General features: G+C 41.8%; 1 protein-coding gene across 1 annotated transcript; it reads left to right on the forward strand.

Moving 5' to 3' along the window:
- The first annotated feature begins 512 nt into the window (after positions 1–512).
- On the forward strand, positions 513–17,307 carry sonb (SON DNA and RNA binding protein b). Its single transcript, XM_085795219.1, has 19 exons — positions 513–615; positions 1,450–1,680; positions 2,271–2,305; positions 2,399–2,771; positions 3,572–3,774; positions 4,366–4,603; positions 5,856–6,049; positions 6,169–6,321; positions 7,956–8,131; positions 8,262–8,396; positions 8,494–8,580; positions 9,148–9,405; positions 9,521–9,631; positions 11,787–11,903; positions 14,175–14,322; positions 14,868–14,936; positions 15,345–15,460; positions 15,545–15,646; positions 16,559–17,307. The coding sequence occupies exons 1-19, from the start codon at positions 533–535 to the stop codon at positions 16,634–16,636; spliced, it is 2,907 nt and encodes a 968-aa protein (XP_085651345.1). The 5' UTR covers positions 513–532; the 3' UTR covers positions 16,637–17,307.
- Positions 17,308–18,317: the final 1,010 nt, after the last annotated feature.

The following is an 18,317-nucleotide window of genomic DNA, read 5'->3' on the forward strand; positions in this document are numbered from 1 at the left end:
GTTGAAAAATATATAATTTCACTGTTAATGCAGAGTGCTCTCCTGATATTTCATTATATTGATGGCTGTATGTATTGCTGTATAATTATTACTTAATGTTGGCGATATTGTGACTTTATTCTCGTATGAATTACGACTTTATTCTTATATTATGACAACATTATTTTCCTAATGGTCGGACTTTATGACTTTATAAAATTGAAAAATAAAATGACGATTTTATTCACATTATATTCGTATGATATTATGGCGTTATTTTCATAATATTAGAACTTTATTCTCATATATTTTTGACTTTATAATTGTGGATTTATTTTCATAATACTCTGACTTAAAAACTGAAAAATAATAATGAAATTACGATTTTATTCATAGTATATTTTTCATATTATATTCGTAGGATATTACAGTAAGGCTTTATTTTCATGATATTAGTACTTTATTCTCGTAAAATCACGACCCCCGGCGGAACCATGCAGCGGAGGAAGCGAGTCCCACTCGGACCAATGATGTGACGCACACTCAAACAAACATGGCGGCCAACATAGAGCAAATTTTCCAAGATTTCATCCTAAGTAAAATCAGAGAAATTGAAGACCAGAATGAAGACAAATCGTACGTCCACGTCGTGTTTTGTTTCCGTCTCAGTTGTGTTTAAATGCAGTTGTTGAATCAACAGGAAGCTTTTCCAGCTGCAGAGGCCGGTTGCTAAATCTACCCAACAAGCTAACGCTAGCCCCGTTTACAGCAGACTGCTCCTGTTATTGTTTATTCATGTTAAAAAACAACCAGAACAACACATAGAGTGCACGTTTTTCACGATTAGCCATTTATTCAACAGTAACCACGTGTGTTTGCATGCACAGTGTTCCCACTCAGTGCACATCCACAGATTCATTCATGCATGTGTTTGGTGTTTGCGTTGAGTAGATTCTTCATTCCTCCAGGATTTAGCTCCTGGTATCTATAAAAGATCTGGGCTTGTATTGACTTGCATTGCAAAACACAGATCCCCCCTCCCTCGGTTCTAGACAACACAAATAGGAGCATTTTGCCCCTAAATGTTGATTATTTTGGTCATTTCCTCTTGCATGTTATTGTACATGTTTGCATTCCTATGCTCTCAATCTAAAGCATGCTTATGTGTTTATATTAAGTCTGGTAACCTCTCGATGTTGGCTTCTTTTTGTGTCTGTATGTTGTGTTGTCCTGTGTTGTATTAAGGTATAATAATAATAATAATCTATTTGTGCATGTGCAACCAGGGAATTTGCTGTTTTTTATGTTGAACGCTGGTGAAACATGGAAGAATCTGTCATTACAGTAAAGGAAATGTGAATATTTGCTTTACGGTTTACCTAAATTTTCTGCTTGTGCTCCTAAAATTTTATTTTAATTATTTATACATCTCTTTCTCTGCCTCTCTCTGTATATGTTTGTGTGTCTCAGTGTCGGTGAAGCAGTGGCCGCTGGGAGTGAAGTGGACGGGCCGGAAAACAAAGCTGCCACGTTGGAGCCGGAGAAGCAGGAGGACTGTGGGCTGCAAAAACAGAAACACAAGAAGCACAAAAAACACAGTAAGAGTAAGAAGAAGAGGAGGAATCGAGACAAGGAGGAGGAGAAGGAGAGCAGCTCGGAGCCTGTGGCAGAGCAGGAGGGAGGAAGCAAACACCAGTCAAGGTGAAACTTTGTGTTACTGTCGACTCTAACTTTTTAATAACACAGGAACATACTGAGGAAAAAGGATTAGTTCTTTTTTTAAACACCATTTAAACATAGAAGAGGCAACTCAAAGAATCTGGTATCTGTCATTACAGGTGGCAGGCCAATGTGTGTGAGGACCATGAATGAAAAGGAAATGTGAATATTCACTGTGTTTTAGGGCTGCAACTAACCATTATTTTCATTATCGATTAATCTGTCGATCATTTAAACGAGTAATTGATTAGTCGTTTGGTCAATAAGATGTTATAAAATGTTGAAAAACATCAATCAGTGTTTCCCAAACCACCAGATGACGTCCTCAAATGTCTTGTTTTGTCCACAAACCAAAAAGAGACTCAGTTTATTGTCATAAAGGAACAAAGAAACCAGAAATATTCACATTTAAGAAGCTGAAATCAGAGAATTTGGACTTCAAAAACAACTCAAATCAAATATTTGATTATCAAAATAGTTGATGATTAATTTAATAATTGATTATTGACCATTTTACCATTAATATCTCCTTTTTAAATGTGCCTAACTCAGGTTTTGTCTTTGCTTCATAGAAGAGGAACTCCGACAGAGGTGATGAAGGAGCAAGGTGAGTTTTTGTTTTTTTAATTCTGATGTCACAAAGTGGTGTGTTCATTCATTCATTCAGAAACGTGCCAGACATTATGGGATGTTTGTCCAGGTGAGGATAAGAAGAGGAAGTCCAAGGGCCACAAGCGACACTCGTCCGGAAAGAGGAAGAAGAAAAAGAAGAAGAGGAAGAAAGACGACGAGAACTCATCGGATTCAGACTCGGAGTACGCGTCGAAGCAGAGGGACAGCAAACGTGGTCAAAGCTTATCGCCAAGGCGACGGGAGCAGCTTCCTGACATCATCCCCAAACAGGACAGCTCCAACAAAGGAAGGAGAGACGAGGCGCGGCGGCGTTCCCGGTCTCCGTCACATTCCGACCTTCATTCACATTCCTGCTCGACGAGGAGGCGCTCGCGCTCCAGGTGTCGACACCACCACAGGAGATCCAGGACCCGATCCCGATCCGGATCACACCGCCGCAGGTACGAAGGAAGGAAGACACTCACTCCACAGAATCATTAAAGGGATACTTCACCCAAAATCTATAATTCACCAATTGCTTTTGGAGTTCCAGAGAGGGGTTTTGCAGATGTATACAATTGTATTAAAACATTTACAAAGAGTTAAGTACACATTTTTTCTCACTGGAGTACAACTCATATAAAACTAGAACAGCCACAATAAAAATAATTAATTAGAAAAGTAGGACTAGGACAGAAATAGACAATTAGAAAAGAAAATAGACCAAAAGGGAGAAAAAAGGGAGACAAGAGAAACACAGGCACATCAGTAAATGGCAATAGAGATAGAAACAGACAAGTCAGAGTAGCTGCTAACAGTGCTGCAGTACCAGCTTAATTTAAAAGGGACACAAGTTAATACAAGTGAAGAAAAGACAATGAAAAGTGTACTTAAATTTAGCTTTGAATAAATATGTCTTTAGGTTTCGTTTACCAAATTTACCGGAGCTGCCAGTTAAAGACAGTCTGATTTCCTCCAACTTAAGATAAAAAAGGCTGTCTCTAATCCAGCGGACCTCTCATTGATTGAAAAATAAAAAGAGAAAAATAAAAATGTTGTGTCCATCCAGCTGTTGAATCATCATGGTCACTTCTATAGATTATTTTAGGATGCCAGCGGTCCAGCTTGATAGATTGTTAGCTCTACTGGAGCTACACATTAAAAGAATGACAGAAGAAAGTTTCCAAGTCGGTGTATAAATGATCGACAGTTTTGTTTTTTGTCTGAAAGTGAAAACCTTGTCCTGGTTTTCCGGCTGTAGCTCCGTGGAGAAGAGGGAAGCTCCAGAGGAACCCACACCGCCGGCCGAGGCTCCTTCACAGAGCCTGCAGCCTCCTCAGCTGCTCTCCGGCCCGACGCCAGAGGAGCCGCCGGAGTCGAGCACGACGGCGCCACGGAGTCCCGGCCAGCCTGCCGCCGAGTCCACGGAGAGAAAAGAAGAGAAAGGACACGAGGAAACGCCGGGTAGGACGCAGACTCACACACAAACAGGCTCAGTCGGTTCTGTAGCAGACGTCTAATAAGTAGAGATGTCACGACACGATTATAGATTTTCTTGGTACGATTATTGTCAGAGAAATAATCACGGTATTGCGATTATCACGATATTTATGCATTAATTAATTTCACAACACTATGTATGTGTAAAATCAAATAGTCTAACTAATTACAATGCTATTATTTATTAAGTATCTATTAATAAAGGACCAATTACATTCCTCAGGGGAATTAATTGTCATCTGTACCAAATGTTAAGGTTTATTTGAATCGTTTTTTTTTTTTTTGTTTTGTTTTTTTATTACAAATGACACGCAAACTTTTAAATTCGTACCAATTCAATGTTACATTAGGTAACTGGACCAGTATCTGTGCATTTATCTTTACTTTGGCGCACATCTGTCGAGATGGTACCGACATAATCTTTTTTGGAAAGTGGCGGTATTTAGGAATCTTTGCGATAAATTAATTGTGGCGTTTAATACCGCGATTCATTGTGAAAGCGAGTAATCGTGACATCCCTACTCATAAGAAATTCCTGTGGTTTTATTCCCAAAGCTGCAGGTTGTAGCACATCCCAGTCTGTAGCGACGGACCCGGAGCAGCCTGCGGAGGAGGTTAAAGCGCCAGAGTCACCGGCAAAGAAGAGGAAGAAAGACGCCAAGTCGCCGGAGAAGAGCAAAGAAAAAAAGTCATCGAAGAAGCAGAAAAAGTCCAGAGAGAAGTCTCCGAGTCGCAGCCACAGGAAGGGATCCAGGTCCAGGAGCCCATCGAGGAGAAGCAGGTCTCGGTCCAGGTGGGACAGACTACATCCATGCATCCATCCATCCATCCATCCATCCATCCATCCATCCATCCATCCATCCATCCATCCATCCATCCATCCATCAATGCATCCATCAATGCATCCATCCATCCATCCATCCATCCATCCATCCATCAATGCATCCATCAATGCATCCATCCATCCATCCATCCATCCATCCATCCATCCATCCATCCATCCATCCATCAATGCATCCATCCATCCATCCATCCATCCATCCATCCATCCATCATCCATCCATCCATCCATCCATCCATCCATGCATCCATCCATCCATCCATCCATCCATCCATCCATCCATCCATCCATGCATCCATCCATCCATCCATGCATCCATCCATCCATCCATCCATCCATCCATCCATCCATCCATCCATCCATGCATCCATCCATCCATCCATCCATCCATCCATCCATCCATCCATCCATCCATCCATCCATCTTCATTATCCATTTCCTTTGTCCAGCTTCTCTTCACATTAGCCTTTCCATTAGCTTTCTACAAAGGTCTGTATTTAAAAGTGTTCAGAAAAGAAATTTAAATTTGATCCCACTATGGGTCTTAGAATTAGTGTAATAACTCATCTATCAGACGATGGAGCCCAAACTTTATGCAAAATTCAAGTTTCGAGTAAATCCGGGGTGAAAGTGGGGTCGTTCTTCTTCGCATTTGCATTCGGGTCCGTCATCCGTCAGTCAAATGTCTGAGAAAAACCAGGAAGAAGCTTTGACAGCAAGTCGTGGTTTTTGTGGTGAGCAGGTTCGTGAGTTTTGATAGAGTTATGATCTGGTGTGCAGTTTTATTTACTCGTGTAAATTCATGCGGAAACTTGTGGAAACTTCATTTCTGAACACCTTTAAGCAATTTTTCCCTCGAGTGTGTGCTTTAACGTCATTTGAGCACGACAGTGATGTGGTCAGCGCCTCGGTCCGCAAGCATCGCCGTGGTGCTCAAATTAACGTTAAAGCACGCGCTCAAGGGTACAGTAATATTGCGATTATACAGCTATTACCAACAAAATAAAACATATAATCAAAATATATTCATGTTGATGGACAATTTGCTCTTAAAATTGAAAGGTTTTTTTGAGAGTGTGCTCTGACAGGAATGTTGGGATTGTTTAGCCAGGTTTTCCAAACACTGAAGGCCCACGGTGTCAAAGAGACTAAAAACGAATCCCTAAAGAAATGGAAAAAAAAACTAAATGGTTGTGTTCTGCAGGTCCAGGGGCAGGAGGGCGAGGAGGTCGCGCTCGTGGTCGGCGTCCCGCGGTCGGAGGAGGGCGACGTACAGCCAGAGGGACCGCTGGAAACGAGAGCCGAGCCACTCCCCCGTGCTCATCCTCCGCAAAAACAGATCCCCCACCAGGAAACACTGCAGCTCTGCTAACAGTCCTCAACGCATCAGTGAACTGGGTCAGCTCAGCTAAACGTGCTCATTAGCTACTGAATTGATTTGATTCCGATTCGATGTTGATTTATTTCTTTTTTGATGTTTTTTTAACGGATGATGTGTCCTGGTCTTGTTTCCTCAGATAAGGACCAGCTGTTGGAGATTGCGAAGGCCAACGCTGCTGCCATGTGTGCCAAAGCAGGAATGCCCATCCCTGCCAGCCTGAGGTCCAACGTGCTTCCTCTGGCTCTGCCAAGCATGGCCATGAACGCCGCCATGGCCAGTATGACTGCTGGTAAGGAAAATACTGTAGCTTATATACAAGTTGCGAGAGAAAAATTCACATGTATACTTGTATCTGAGCTGGTAGGCATCTTAACTCATTGAGTGCCAACCACGTAATTTCTCGTTTTTCGTTCCCATGCGTTGAGTGCCAAAAACGAAATTTTTCGTTTTTTGCTTTTTTTTTAAATTATGAAAATAGACACTTTAATACACATTATATGTAAATTTGGGGACTCTACGACGAGGAGAACTGAAATAGATGACGATCAAAGTCACATGACAGCTCATGATCTGGAAGTTTTTATCATAACTCAGCTTCTGCAAACGGAGTTCTGCATGCAGATGCAGCGCAGCTGCTCCGCTCTCACCCGCGAGGCTGCAGCAGCTGGGAGCTGAACCAGGAAGCTCTCAGCCCACTGTCCCGCCCGGTCTTCATCTGGAGCAACACCGTGTCCTCCCCAAAGTCCTCCCGCGGTAAAATCTGATGGTCTCTGGGCCAAAGCAGACCGGCACCACCGACCCGTACCACAGACGGACCGCGACCACCGGCGGGACCGGTGTTCGCGAGCCGCTGTGGCCGGCAGAGCCTCACGTTCCGCGGCGAGAGGCTGTGACACGGCACGGTGCGTCTGTGTTATTGCTGTTTAGTGGCGCCCCCCCCGCCCCCGATGGTGGTTTTGTGAATAGAACAACAATTGTTGTGTATATTTATCTTATACGAGCCCTTTGATCCAGAAATGCGAGTGTCAGAAGAGCGACAGACACAAACAGCGCACCTTTCATAAAAGACGCTCTATCTCCTTTTCTAGAAAAAAAGGAGGGATTTTGGTGAAACCCAGCCATGTTTAGCTTGACTTTTCTCAGGAACGGAGGCACGTAGAAACAAACGGTTTGTGGCCATTTGAAGGATAAAGTTAAACCTTTCAAATGAGCTACAGTATGTGTTGGTGGCAATAATATAGAATACACTATGGCTCTAAAATAAAAAGTCAAATATGGTCTAATTTGCCGGTACACTTGACTAAAACTTTGGAAAGGAGCGCGGCACTCAATGAGTTAAGCATCCAAAAAGTAAGAAATGATAATGATAACTAGTTTGTCTGCCCCATATACACCTTCCTTTATCCATAGCATAGTGTTTTCCTCAATCTGATAGAAAACAATCGGATTAAATGAATCTCATTCTATAGTTAAAATTATAGGGGTAGGATTAGATAAATTTATACTTCTTCCTACTCATTTTCGCTCATGTAAACTGCGTTGCTTATGAGATGTTACTGTTTTGTGTATACATTTTTGCTGTTCACTTATTTCCTTTATTATTATATTATTATTTTATCTTTTTTTTTTTTTTACATTGTCGTTTACACACAAATAAAGAAATCAATCAATCATTCGATCTGTATACATGAACGCTAAATATAGCGATCCGATCGGCAATTGAATCGGATCCGTGTGTTTACATGAGACATTTTGACTCTGATTGACCTATTAATCTGATTATAAATAGGATTTTTGCACCCATGTAACACAGCTATTGTTTTATAGCAACAACCTCACAAATAATAATGATTATAGATTAAATAAAGATAGTTTGCTGCTGCTGTCTTTCTCAGTGTCTCTCTCTGTGTCTGTCTCCCTCAGCCACGATGACAGCAGCTCTGTCCAACATGGGCACTCTGTCTTCACTGCTCTCACTGCCCTCCATCACCAACAAGCCGCCTCCTGCTGCTACGCAACCCAACATCGCTGCTCTGGAGGAAGTGAAGAGGAAAGTGGCCAAGCAGGCCAACAGCATCAGCATTAAGGAGTTCACTGACGTAAGAGTTAGAGTTCAGCTCACCATGTATTTACTGCACACAGAGAAAAAGAGAATCAACTCACAGGGAAATCTACATATTCTTTGCAAAAAAGCCAATTAATCTGCTTTGTGTGTGTGTGTGTTTGTAGAAGTGCAAGATGATCGTGGACAGTAAAGGAGAGCTGCCGGTGGCTGTGCCTCACATTTCAGACGAAGAGGATGATGGGAAACCGTTCGGAGCGGCGGCTCTTCGAGAGCAGAAAGCCATCAGCTTCAGCATCAATGTAACATGTTTTTGGCTCAACTGATGCAAAAAAAAAAACTGTCTAGAAATTCACCTAAAACACGAAGGATCAACATGTTTTTCTGTTTCCCCCACAGAACACGACGGTTCGCCCGGCGGTGCGTAGTGATGCAGGCATCGCCAAGGAGTTTCCTGTGTCCTCAGGATCCCAACATCGGAAGAAGGTCAGGTTTCACTCTGCTCTGTGGTTTTATTTTGCATTTTTTGAAGATTTTATAACATAAAAAACAAACAACTAACTAACAAAGTGTGAAAAAACTAATTCAAATGATTACATAATGTTTCAGTCAGATACATTTTCATCAATATATGCACTAGGCACCATAACAACTGTAGACTGAGTACTTACTTACAATTGCATATGCCTATATAGGGTTAGGGGTTAAAAAAACAAAGTTCAGTTCAACAAGGAGTTCATTACAAGGATATAAAAAGAAAAAAACATATATATGAGACACATATTTATTGTTTGTTATATACCTCCCCCATTTTTCCATCTTTCTTCAAAAATATAAACTTGATTTATAATTCTCATTGTTATTTTTTCCATCCCGTATATCTCGTTTACAAGATCCGTCCATCTGGAGTTACTTAAATTATCATCTTTTAACCAATTTCTTGTTATTTGTTTAATTAATGCTACTCTCATGAAAAACAAATGTACATCATTCTTCCTAATGTATTCTGGTAGTTTTCCAAGTAATAAATCTCTGATGTGTTTCCCTCTGCAGGAGGGCGAGACACTGGGCGCCTACGGAGAATGGGTTCCGGTTGATAAAACAACAGAGAAAGCTGCAGCCGCCTCCAGGAAAACCCAGAGCAGCGTTCCCACAGCGGCTTCCAGCTCGGCTTCAGGTGAAGCAGCAGCATCAGCAGCATCAGCAGCAGCAGCAGCAGCAGCAGCAGGAGAAGCTTCACCAGAGGCCGTCGACCAGACCACGTTGGTGCCGCCGGTGAACGACAGCGTGTTTCCTGACCCGGTGCTGCAGGTACGAGATGCACGTGTTCTTCAAACCATCAGGATCTGTGTCTGTGCTTCAGAGCCTTTAAAGTGAAACTCCTCTCCCTCTCTCTCTGTCTGTGTCTCTGTGTCTGTGTCTGTAGCCGGTGGACATATCTCAGGCCGTCACCGAGAGGATCCGAGCTCAGAGGCGTTTAGCGGAGAACCCCTACGACGTCAGCGCCATCTGCATGCTGAGCCGTGCACAGGAGCAGGTAGAAAACAGCACCATAACAACAATATACAGCTCTGGAAAAAATATAAGAGACCACTCCCAAAATGATCAGTTTCTCTGGTTTTACTATATGTTTAATCCCAGCAGTGGTTTTTAGGGTCCGGGCAGCTAAGCTGCCGGGACACTATTGTATTCCTAGGAATTCTTCTTCTTCTTCTTCTTCTTCTTTCTTTCTTTCTTTCTTTCTTTCTTCTTCCAAGGAAGTCATACTTCCCATGGGCGAAAACTCACCAAACTTCACAGAAACATCCAAACCCATGCCAGATTCACTCAACTCCAAGGACATGTGCCCCCCCCTCCTAGGGGGGGCACAATAAGTGTATATAAGTGTATAAGTGTATAGTGTAAAAATTCCTACCAAACCAACGGTAGATGCTACAGTGTTGAAACTTCACCACAATGTAGCCTCAATACTGCTGAAACTTTTGTCCACTTAAACTTATTACAAATTATGAAGTCCATCACTCTGTTTTTTTCAATAACTGTAAAACTTTTAAAATGTATCTCCTCCCACAATTTTTGCTCAATTGACACCAAACTTGCTACAGAGCATCTCCAGACCGTCCTCCACAAAACTTGTTTCTCGGATTTTTGATTAAGCAAAAATTGAGCCTACAGTGCATGAAAACGTTTGACTGTAAACAGTACTGTAAACATATACCATCAAATTCTTGCTAAATACATTTTCAAACTTCCTGAAAAAAATGAGAATATTCTGGAGTCATGGTTGATGAAGTTTAGCAAATATCAGAATTTTGATTCAAAAACTGAATTTTTGAGAACATTTTGAATTCTGCTCTCATGGGAACAACTGCAGTCAATGTGAGTGTGGAATTTATAAACATCATATTTTCTCTTATGAAGCAAAACACTTATCATGAAAAACAAATCACCAACATTTTCATGCTGTCAAGATGCAATTTATGTATTATCAGATTTTTGTTTAGATGACTGAATTTCTGAAATTTTGACCATTTCATCACAACAGCTGCCTGGGCACTGACTCACCGGAGTGGATAAATGAAGCTACACAGCAGGTCTCACTACCAGCTAATTAGCTCAGTGAGTTAGGAGCTGGTTCTTGGTGTCAGAGGCTGTGGGTTCGAGACCCAGCAAGGGTCATGATGATGATGACAGATCAAAATGTCAGATGTCCTCAAGCTGTTTTGCTGTCTAGATGCAATTTATGTATTATCAGATTTTTGTTTAGATAACAGAATTTCTGACTTTTTGACCATTTTTGAAATCTGTCTTGACAACAGCTGCCCGGGCACTGACTCACCTGAGTGGATAAATGAAGCTACACAGCAGGTCTCACTACCAGCTAATTAGCTCAGCGAGTTAGGAGCTGGTTCTTGGTGTCAGAGGTTGTGAGTTCGAGACCCAGCAGGGTGATGATGATGATGATGACAGATCGATATGTCAGATGTCCTCAACATGAAATACAAGACAATTGTCCTAATTGTCGTGTCACAGAAAGCCTCTAAGTTTAAAAATCTAAATAGCTTGGACTGGACCATGTGCAAAGGCTCCTAACATCTTTGATTCATAGTAGATGTTTGACAAATACATATTATTTTACCTCAAAAACTGATTTTTCTTTTTACTGTGGTTTCAAATCTGCCTACACGACAGTGAATGGCTTACTCAATTTGTGAAGCCACTGTTGAATGCCACTTGTCAATTAGCTCAGTGCGATAGACAACGGTCTTTGGTTCCCGAGGTTGTGGGTTCAATCCTCAACTGATGCAAATTGAACATTATAAGGTCAACTGTCTTGTCTTCCTATTCTCCTGTTTGTTGCTCAGAATTTCCTAAATTTGCCCAAAAGTAGCCCGGACCCGACCCATCGCTGCGCAGCAGCTATAATTATTTATAATCTTCCTATAAAACCAGATGTGGTTCAGGTGATGACCTCATCAGTGTCTCATTAAGTAGAATGAGTTGTGTTCGTGTTGGTGTTTAAAAAAGAAAAGAAAAGAATGACTGTCATACATGTAGAGATGCTTTTAAGAAACATTTGTGAAAGTGCTCTCTTATTTTTTTCCAGAGCTGTATATAAATAATCACCACATGGAAACGTCCACGTTTTAAAGGAGGCGTGCAGATGTTTTTAACGTGTTGTGGTTCTGCAGGTGGACGCCTGGGCCCAGTCCAACACCGTCCCCGGTCTGTTCACCGGCTCCACGGGGGCTCAGGTCCTCAGCTCAGAGGAGCTGTCCACCAGTGGACCACAAGCATGGCTGAAGAAGGTGACACACACACACACACACACACACACAGATCCTATAAGGTCTCTTGTACCTGCACCTTTTGGCATATGGTGGAAAATATTGAGTAGTTTCTTTTTTTGACACATAATAAGATTCATGTGTTGTTTGTTGCATTTTCTCCTTAAAACTTCCCTTTGGACACATTATGGACCATTAAAGGTGTACAGAAAAGAAAAAGAAAAATTAATTTGATTCCACTGTGGGTCTTAACACTAGTGTAATAACTAGGGCTGTCAGTTTAACGCGTTAATTAGATTAATTAATTACACCGCAAATTAACGCGTTAGAAAAATTAACGCAATTAATTCTGAGTGACAATTCAGTGCGTCAGCACTTTAAATTTGGCCCATTGAATGACCCTGGCTACTTGGCAGTAGCACCTCACGGTAGCATAGCACCGAGGAACTTGTCCGGACGTGTTGGTCACTTCCCACCTGCGTCGCTAGTCAAAGCAGGCTGACCGACATGGACGCGACTCACAGCCCGGACGCACTGCCCGCGGAAGCGGAGCGGGAGCAGCGCTCGTCCTCACAGACGCTTGGCTGGCTCTCTCCCCGCCGGTCAAACATCGACTCCACTCGCATCTCTACCCGTCTGTACTTGGTTTTCCACACACACAGGTCTGTCTCTAGCTCTGTATGAATGGATGTGTGTGTCTCGCGTGCAGACGCAACTGACAAATAGACGGACAAGCAACAACTTAATTAATCATCATTTAATTATTTTATTTTGAAAATTGACCGGATTCTCTCGTCTTTTCTGAGCCCGACTTCCTGTCTGGTACGATCTGGTCTATCCAGCTTGACAACAGCGCTCCGGCTCGTGTGAAAAATAGAACAGACGGCGAACTGAAGCGCTGCAGCGGCGCCCACAACCCGAGATGTGCAGCCAGAGAGGGACGCCGAAGCGCTGCGAAGCGGAGCGGCCGCGTCCCTCCAGTTCACACCAGACGCTGATTTCTCCGCGGCGGTCGCAAGCGCCTCTGCTCCTCAGCTGTTATTTACTGTACTCACCTAATATAATTATAATGCCGTGTGCTGTGGGTCAAACAACTCCCTCCACTTCGTCTCTGCCACTTCGTCACTCGTCTCTGCCTCTCTCTCTCGCTCTTTCCCTGTTTGTTTGTGTGTTTTGTGTGTGTGATCTGAAACTGCCTCCGCTCCAGGGCGCTGCGCTTCGGTTCCTCACCTGACCTAATGGGCTCTATGCACAGCTCCACCACTTCCTGAAGGCAGGTCCTTCATTTCTTGTCTTACATTATTGGACAAACTGATTAATCCAGGTGTGTCTGACCATTGTGACTACTCAGACACACCTGGATTAATCAGTTTGTCCAATAATGTAAGACAAGAAATTCAGGAAGTGCTGGAGCTGCATAGAGCCCTTAAATTTCATTTATGAAAGGCACTTCACCAATAAAAATGTGGATTTCAAATCTTCTCTTCTAGGTGTATTCAATTGATTAGTCATGCAATACAATTTTGTAACGTCCTAGAATTTGAATTCTTTATTTGGGTAACTTTAGCAGATATAGGATTAAAATGCGATTAATTAGATTAATTAATTACAAATTCTATAATTAATTAGATTTTTTTTTTTAATCGCCTGACAGCCCTAGTAATAACTCATCTATCAGACGATGCAGCCCAAACTTTGTGCAAAATTCTATTTTCAAGTAAATCTGGGATGAAAGTGTGGTATTTTTTTTTTCGCATTGGATAATGCAGGCACACGGATTAGGCGTCACCCTGCTCACGATTCATCAGCCACTGATATTGGCTCCGTCATTCGGCAATCAAACGTCAAACGAGACACACACACACACACCGAGCTCAGTCTCGCCCCAAACATTGAATATCCCGCCTGCTAGATAACGACCAATCAAATTCGTTTTCCTTACTCGGGTAAACTTGTGCGGCAACTCGTGGAAACTTGTAGAAGGAGGTGCGACAAACAGGACAAACGGCCATTTCTGAACACCTTTAGAACTTCCCTTTAAATACATTATGGACCATTAAAGTCCTCAAGGCTTATTGTCCTATTGTGATTGGTTGGTTTTGTTACTCTATGCTGATTTGGTTATTTGGTTTTTAGCTATATTGTAATAACTTTTTACCACTTTTTGTTTCTTTGGTTGATTTGTAGCCCTATTAATTGGTTGGTTGTTTATTTTTTTACTTTTTTAACTGTATTCAGCTCTCCGTCGTCCTCACCGTCTCTCTCTCTCTCTATGTCTTGTGTCTGTTTCAGGACCAGTTCCTCCGCGCGGCTCCGGTGTCCGGCGGCGTCGGGGAGTTCCTGATGAGGAAGATGGGCTGGAGGACGGGGGAGGGGCTGGGGAGGAACCGCGAGGGCACCGTGGAGCCCATCATCATAGACTTCAAGGTCGACCGCAAAGGTGTGACGCCACAGAGGAACACACACACACACACAGTCTTAAAAGGATAGTTCAACATTTTGGCAAACTGGCCCATTGCCATAATAGTTTTAGCAGTAGGTTTGTTACCTTTAATTGTCGGTGCAAGCTATTTTTAGAATGGCGGAGCAGAGCTGCAAGCTGCTCAGAGCTACGCTACGGAGGCTCATGGGATTTCTTGGTTTCCCTCATCAAACTCATCAAATACACAATCCAACAACTCCACAACGCTCTGGTGGACAAGTTGTGACCTGCACATTCACCACGTTATGAGATAATAACACAACGTTACCAGACAGAGTTGTTTTAGAGGGAAATTCATGCAAAACTGCTGATGCACGTTGCCTTCAGCGACAGTTTTTCATCAAGCAGTCTCTGTATTTACCCCTAAAACAACGACTACGACTATAGGGATTATGGCAATGGGCCAATTTGCCAAAAATGTTGAACTATCCCTTTAAGTTTGCAGATGAAAATGAGATGTAAAGTCAGAGCCACATTTTTGAACGGATGGTTTGTGTTTGCAGGGCTGGTCGCTGAAGGAGAGAAGCCACAGAAGCAGACTGGAGGTCTGGTGGTGACCAAGGACCTGATGGGTAAATATACATACACAACCTTCCTGCTGCTGTGACCTTTAACCTTGTTCCACTACTTCCTGAACCAACCGTTTAAATACCAAATAAATCATATATATATCATCTATGTAAAATATAAATTCCCATCTCTCTCTGTAATTAAGATAAGCCTGACTCTCTGTCTTATCAACATTTCATAGTAAATACAACTCGGTCTTTGACTGTTTGCTGGTTTTGGCACACAAAGACTGTTTTGTCTCAGTGCTCATAGTTTAAAATGTGTATTTCACCGACATTTTGTAGGTGAAATTAGCCACAATATGTCATCATGTGATAAAATATCAAAGGAACCATATGTGTGGCCTTAAGATTATACTGTTTATTATAGAAAACTATAGACTATAATGTTCACATCCACTTGGTTTACAGGGAAGCACCCGGTGTCAGCGCTCATCGAGCTGTGCAACAAGAGGCGGATAATGCAGCCCGACTTCGTCATGGTCCATCACAGCGGTCCTGACCACCGCAAGAACTTCCTCTTCAAGGTGCCACCACCTCACTGGAGCTTTTGTTCCTGCTGTTTAGTTTTTTATTATTGTGCTTTAATCCAGATGTTGTGTTGTTTCCAGGTGACGGTGAACGGTGTGGACTACCAGCCTCAGACAGCCAGTCCCAACAAGAAACACGCCAAGGCCATGGCTGCTACCGTCGCCTTACAGGCTCTGGGAGAGGTAATACCAAAACATCAAGACAAACTCCATCTGCCCCATTCCCATGTATAAAAGTATAAAACCAAAACAAACATCCACTTGACTTCAAGGAAGAAAAGATCAGACATTGGTAAAATATTCAGACAGCTCGGTCCACTTGTCATCTTTAATCCTCCTCTTCTGATTGTATCCAGCTTCATAAACTCCTTCACTGTATTTATATATATATATAGTTTAGTTTAGTTTAATTATTTGTTTTGTTCATTGAAAAAAGAAAAGAAAAACAGTAGTTTAATAAAAAAAAAAAAAAGCCAACTCCTGAATTAAAGGAGGCAGAAAGAAGGGAACTTGTGTAGTCTACCCCTTTTTTTTTTCAAGAAACCTTTTTACAAATTAAATAATGTATGTATCAAAACAAAGAAATAGAATAAAGTAAGTTAAAATAATGGCTGCACACCAGCCATTTGTCGCCATGCAACATTTTTTATATCATTCATGAAGTTAATTTATACATATGCAGACATACATACATAACACATATAGACACATACTTCCGGGTAGAAAACCAGCATGAGAACAATAGCAACAGACGAGAGTTTCGCTATACACTATTTCACCGTTTAGACTAATCTGATGTTTGTAAAGTCTATAAAACCAATGATTGGACAAACATTACTATTTCTGTGTGCACATTTTTGTAAGTAGTCATGGTTATCATAGATTGGCAGGGCTAACCGTTAGCTACCTGTTTAACTTTAATAACTCTGACTGGAGTAGTTTCATGTCCCTGTCAGCTGCAGCCACTGATGCTTTCTACACACTGTGATTCCCCCAAACTGAATAAATACCACACAAAGCAACACAAAACAGAAATAGTAATGTTTCTTCAGTCAATTCAGATTTGTCTAAATCTCTGTGTTGTTTTGTTCCCAGGTTCCTGTGGACGGCCCAGGACTCTACACCGGCCCTGTGTTCACTGCTGCTTCCACCGGCCCCCTGTTCTCCACATAGACACACACACACAGAGGAGTTGATGTTACACACATCAGTTTTTATTTGACCCTGTTCAATAACCAGCCGATCCTCCTCCTCACTCTGGTGGCTTATTTCTACTCTACTGAAGAGATGAACAGATGTTCCCATGAAAACCACTCTGGCTGCAGCCGGCACAGAGGACCTTTGAATCAAAGCTGCTAGCGACCAATTTTATACCCTACAGAAAAAAGAAAAAAAACCACACCTGTTTTTTTAAGTCACTACGTTTCTAACACGGTGGCCGATATATATTTTTGCCACAGAGAGAAAAAGAGAGAGTTCAATTCAAAGTGGATGGCATGTATTTATGTATCTATGTGCGTACGATGACATTTATAATACAGTAGCATTTCAGCTTGATATATATTATCCTATTTTAATCTAACCTTAGTCCAGACACACGTTGTTTTTGTTTTGTTTGTCATCCATGTGTTGTGGGTCGGAGCGAGCCGGAGCTGCTGCCGTGTCGGGGGCTGTTAGATGAGTTTGTTTCTGTTGTGGCCTCGTGTCCTTCTAACAAAATGTTTCTCATACGAAAATACTGTTTAAGAAAAAAAATAAAACTTTGTGGAACTGACCTTCTAAAAAAAAAAAAAGAAAGAAAAAAGAAAAAGTGCAAACGCAAAATAAAGATTATATTTATATGACGTCGTCTTGGAGGTGTCGTTTTTTTTCTTGTTCTTACCGACAGCGTCCCATATTTATTAAATGTGATGTCATAATTCTGACTTTGTGTCTCATAATTCTACCAAAACATGATTATTATTATTTTTATTATCTCTAATCATCAATATAATTGTTCTTATTCTGATAGAAATTGCTTTTCTTCCATAGCCAGTCGGCACATTGAAGTTTTCCTTTGTCCTTGCAGTGACGTCTTTCATCCAGCAGATGGAGGCAGAGGACGGAAAACTCTGATTGTTGCTCTCAATAAGGTGAACTACTGTATATATACTACATTTCCAATATACAGTATATATATATTAAAGTTAAAGCAGAAGTAAATGGTCCGGTCGTTTTCGCTAATGCTGCGTTCCAGGCAGGCTTTTGAAATCGTAAATTACAGCTTCAAGTCACAACTTACGACTTTGTAGCGTTCCAGGCAACCCACTCGTGTTTTTCCGACCTGTTTTACCGGTGAAAGTCACTATAACGGCCACTCGTAACTTCCGACCGGTGAACTCGTACCAGATCGAACTGGTACCACTTCACGGTCGGAAAAATACGAGTTTCCTTGAACGCACCATAACAGTCCTCGTCCCTACGTCGCCACATTCACGGCGTCCCTTGGCTGCACACACAGCCCTGCATGCCGTTCTCTCTCCTCATTGGATAAAAACTGTAGGATACGATAAATGTTTTCTCCTCGGCTCAGAGCAGAGGGACTGACAGACCCGTGTTTCAGACCAAACACTCTATGTAAGTGATTGCTGTCGGAAGATATAACTATTTAAGACTTATATTAACACAAATATATCACTTACTTCTGCTTTAAAGATTGATCGTCTGATTGATTGAATCTATAACATGTGGTGTTGATGGATGTGATGTGAGGATTATTTTCTCAGCACAAACACTTCACATCAGGAGTTTTTAAAGGGATAGGTCAACATTTTTGGCAAATTGGCCCATTGCCATAATCCTTATAGTCATAGCA

Source organism: Trachurus japonicus, chromosome 2 (genome assembly GCF_045865225.1).
Source record: "Trachurus japonicus isolate A0001 chromosome 2, Traja_1.0".
Classification (NCBI taxonomy): Eukaryota; Metazoa; Chordata; class Actinopteri; order Carangiformes; family Carangidae; genus Trachurus; species Trachurus japonicus.

What these genes read in the sequence shown, in the direction of transcription:
- sonb (XM_085795219.1), top strand. Translation starts at nt 533, where the DNA reads ATGGCGGCCAACATAGAGCAAATTTTCCAAGATTTCATCCTAAGTAAA. An exon ending in GACCAGAATGAAGACAAATC is followed by an intron (nt 616 to 1,449) that starts GTACGTCCACGT and finishes TGTGTGTCTCAG; the next exon opens with TGTCGGTGAAGCAGTGGCCG. An exon ending in GGAAGCAAACACCAGTCAAG is followed by an intron (nt 1,681 to 2,270) that starts GTGAAACTTTGT and finishes TTTGCTTCATAG; the next exon opens with AAGAGGAACTCCGACAGAGG.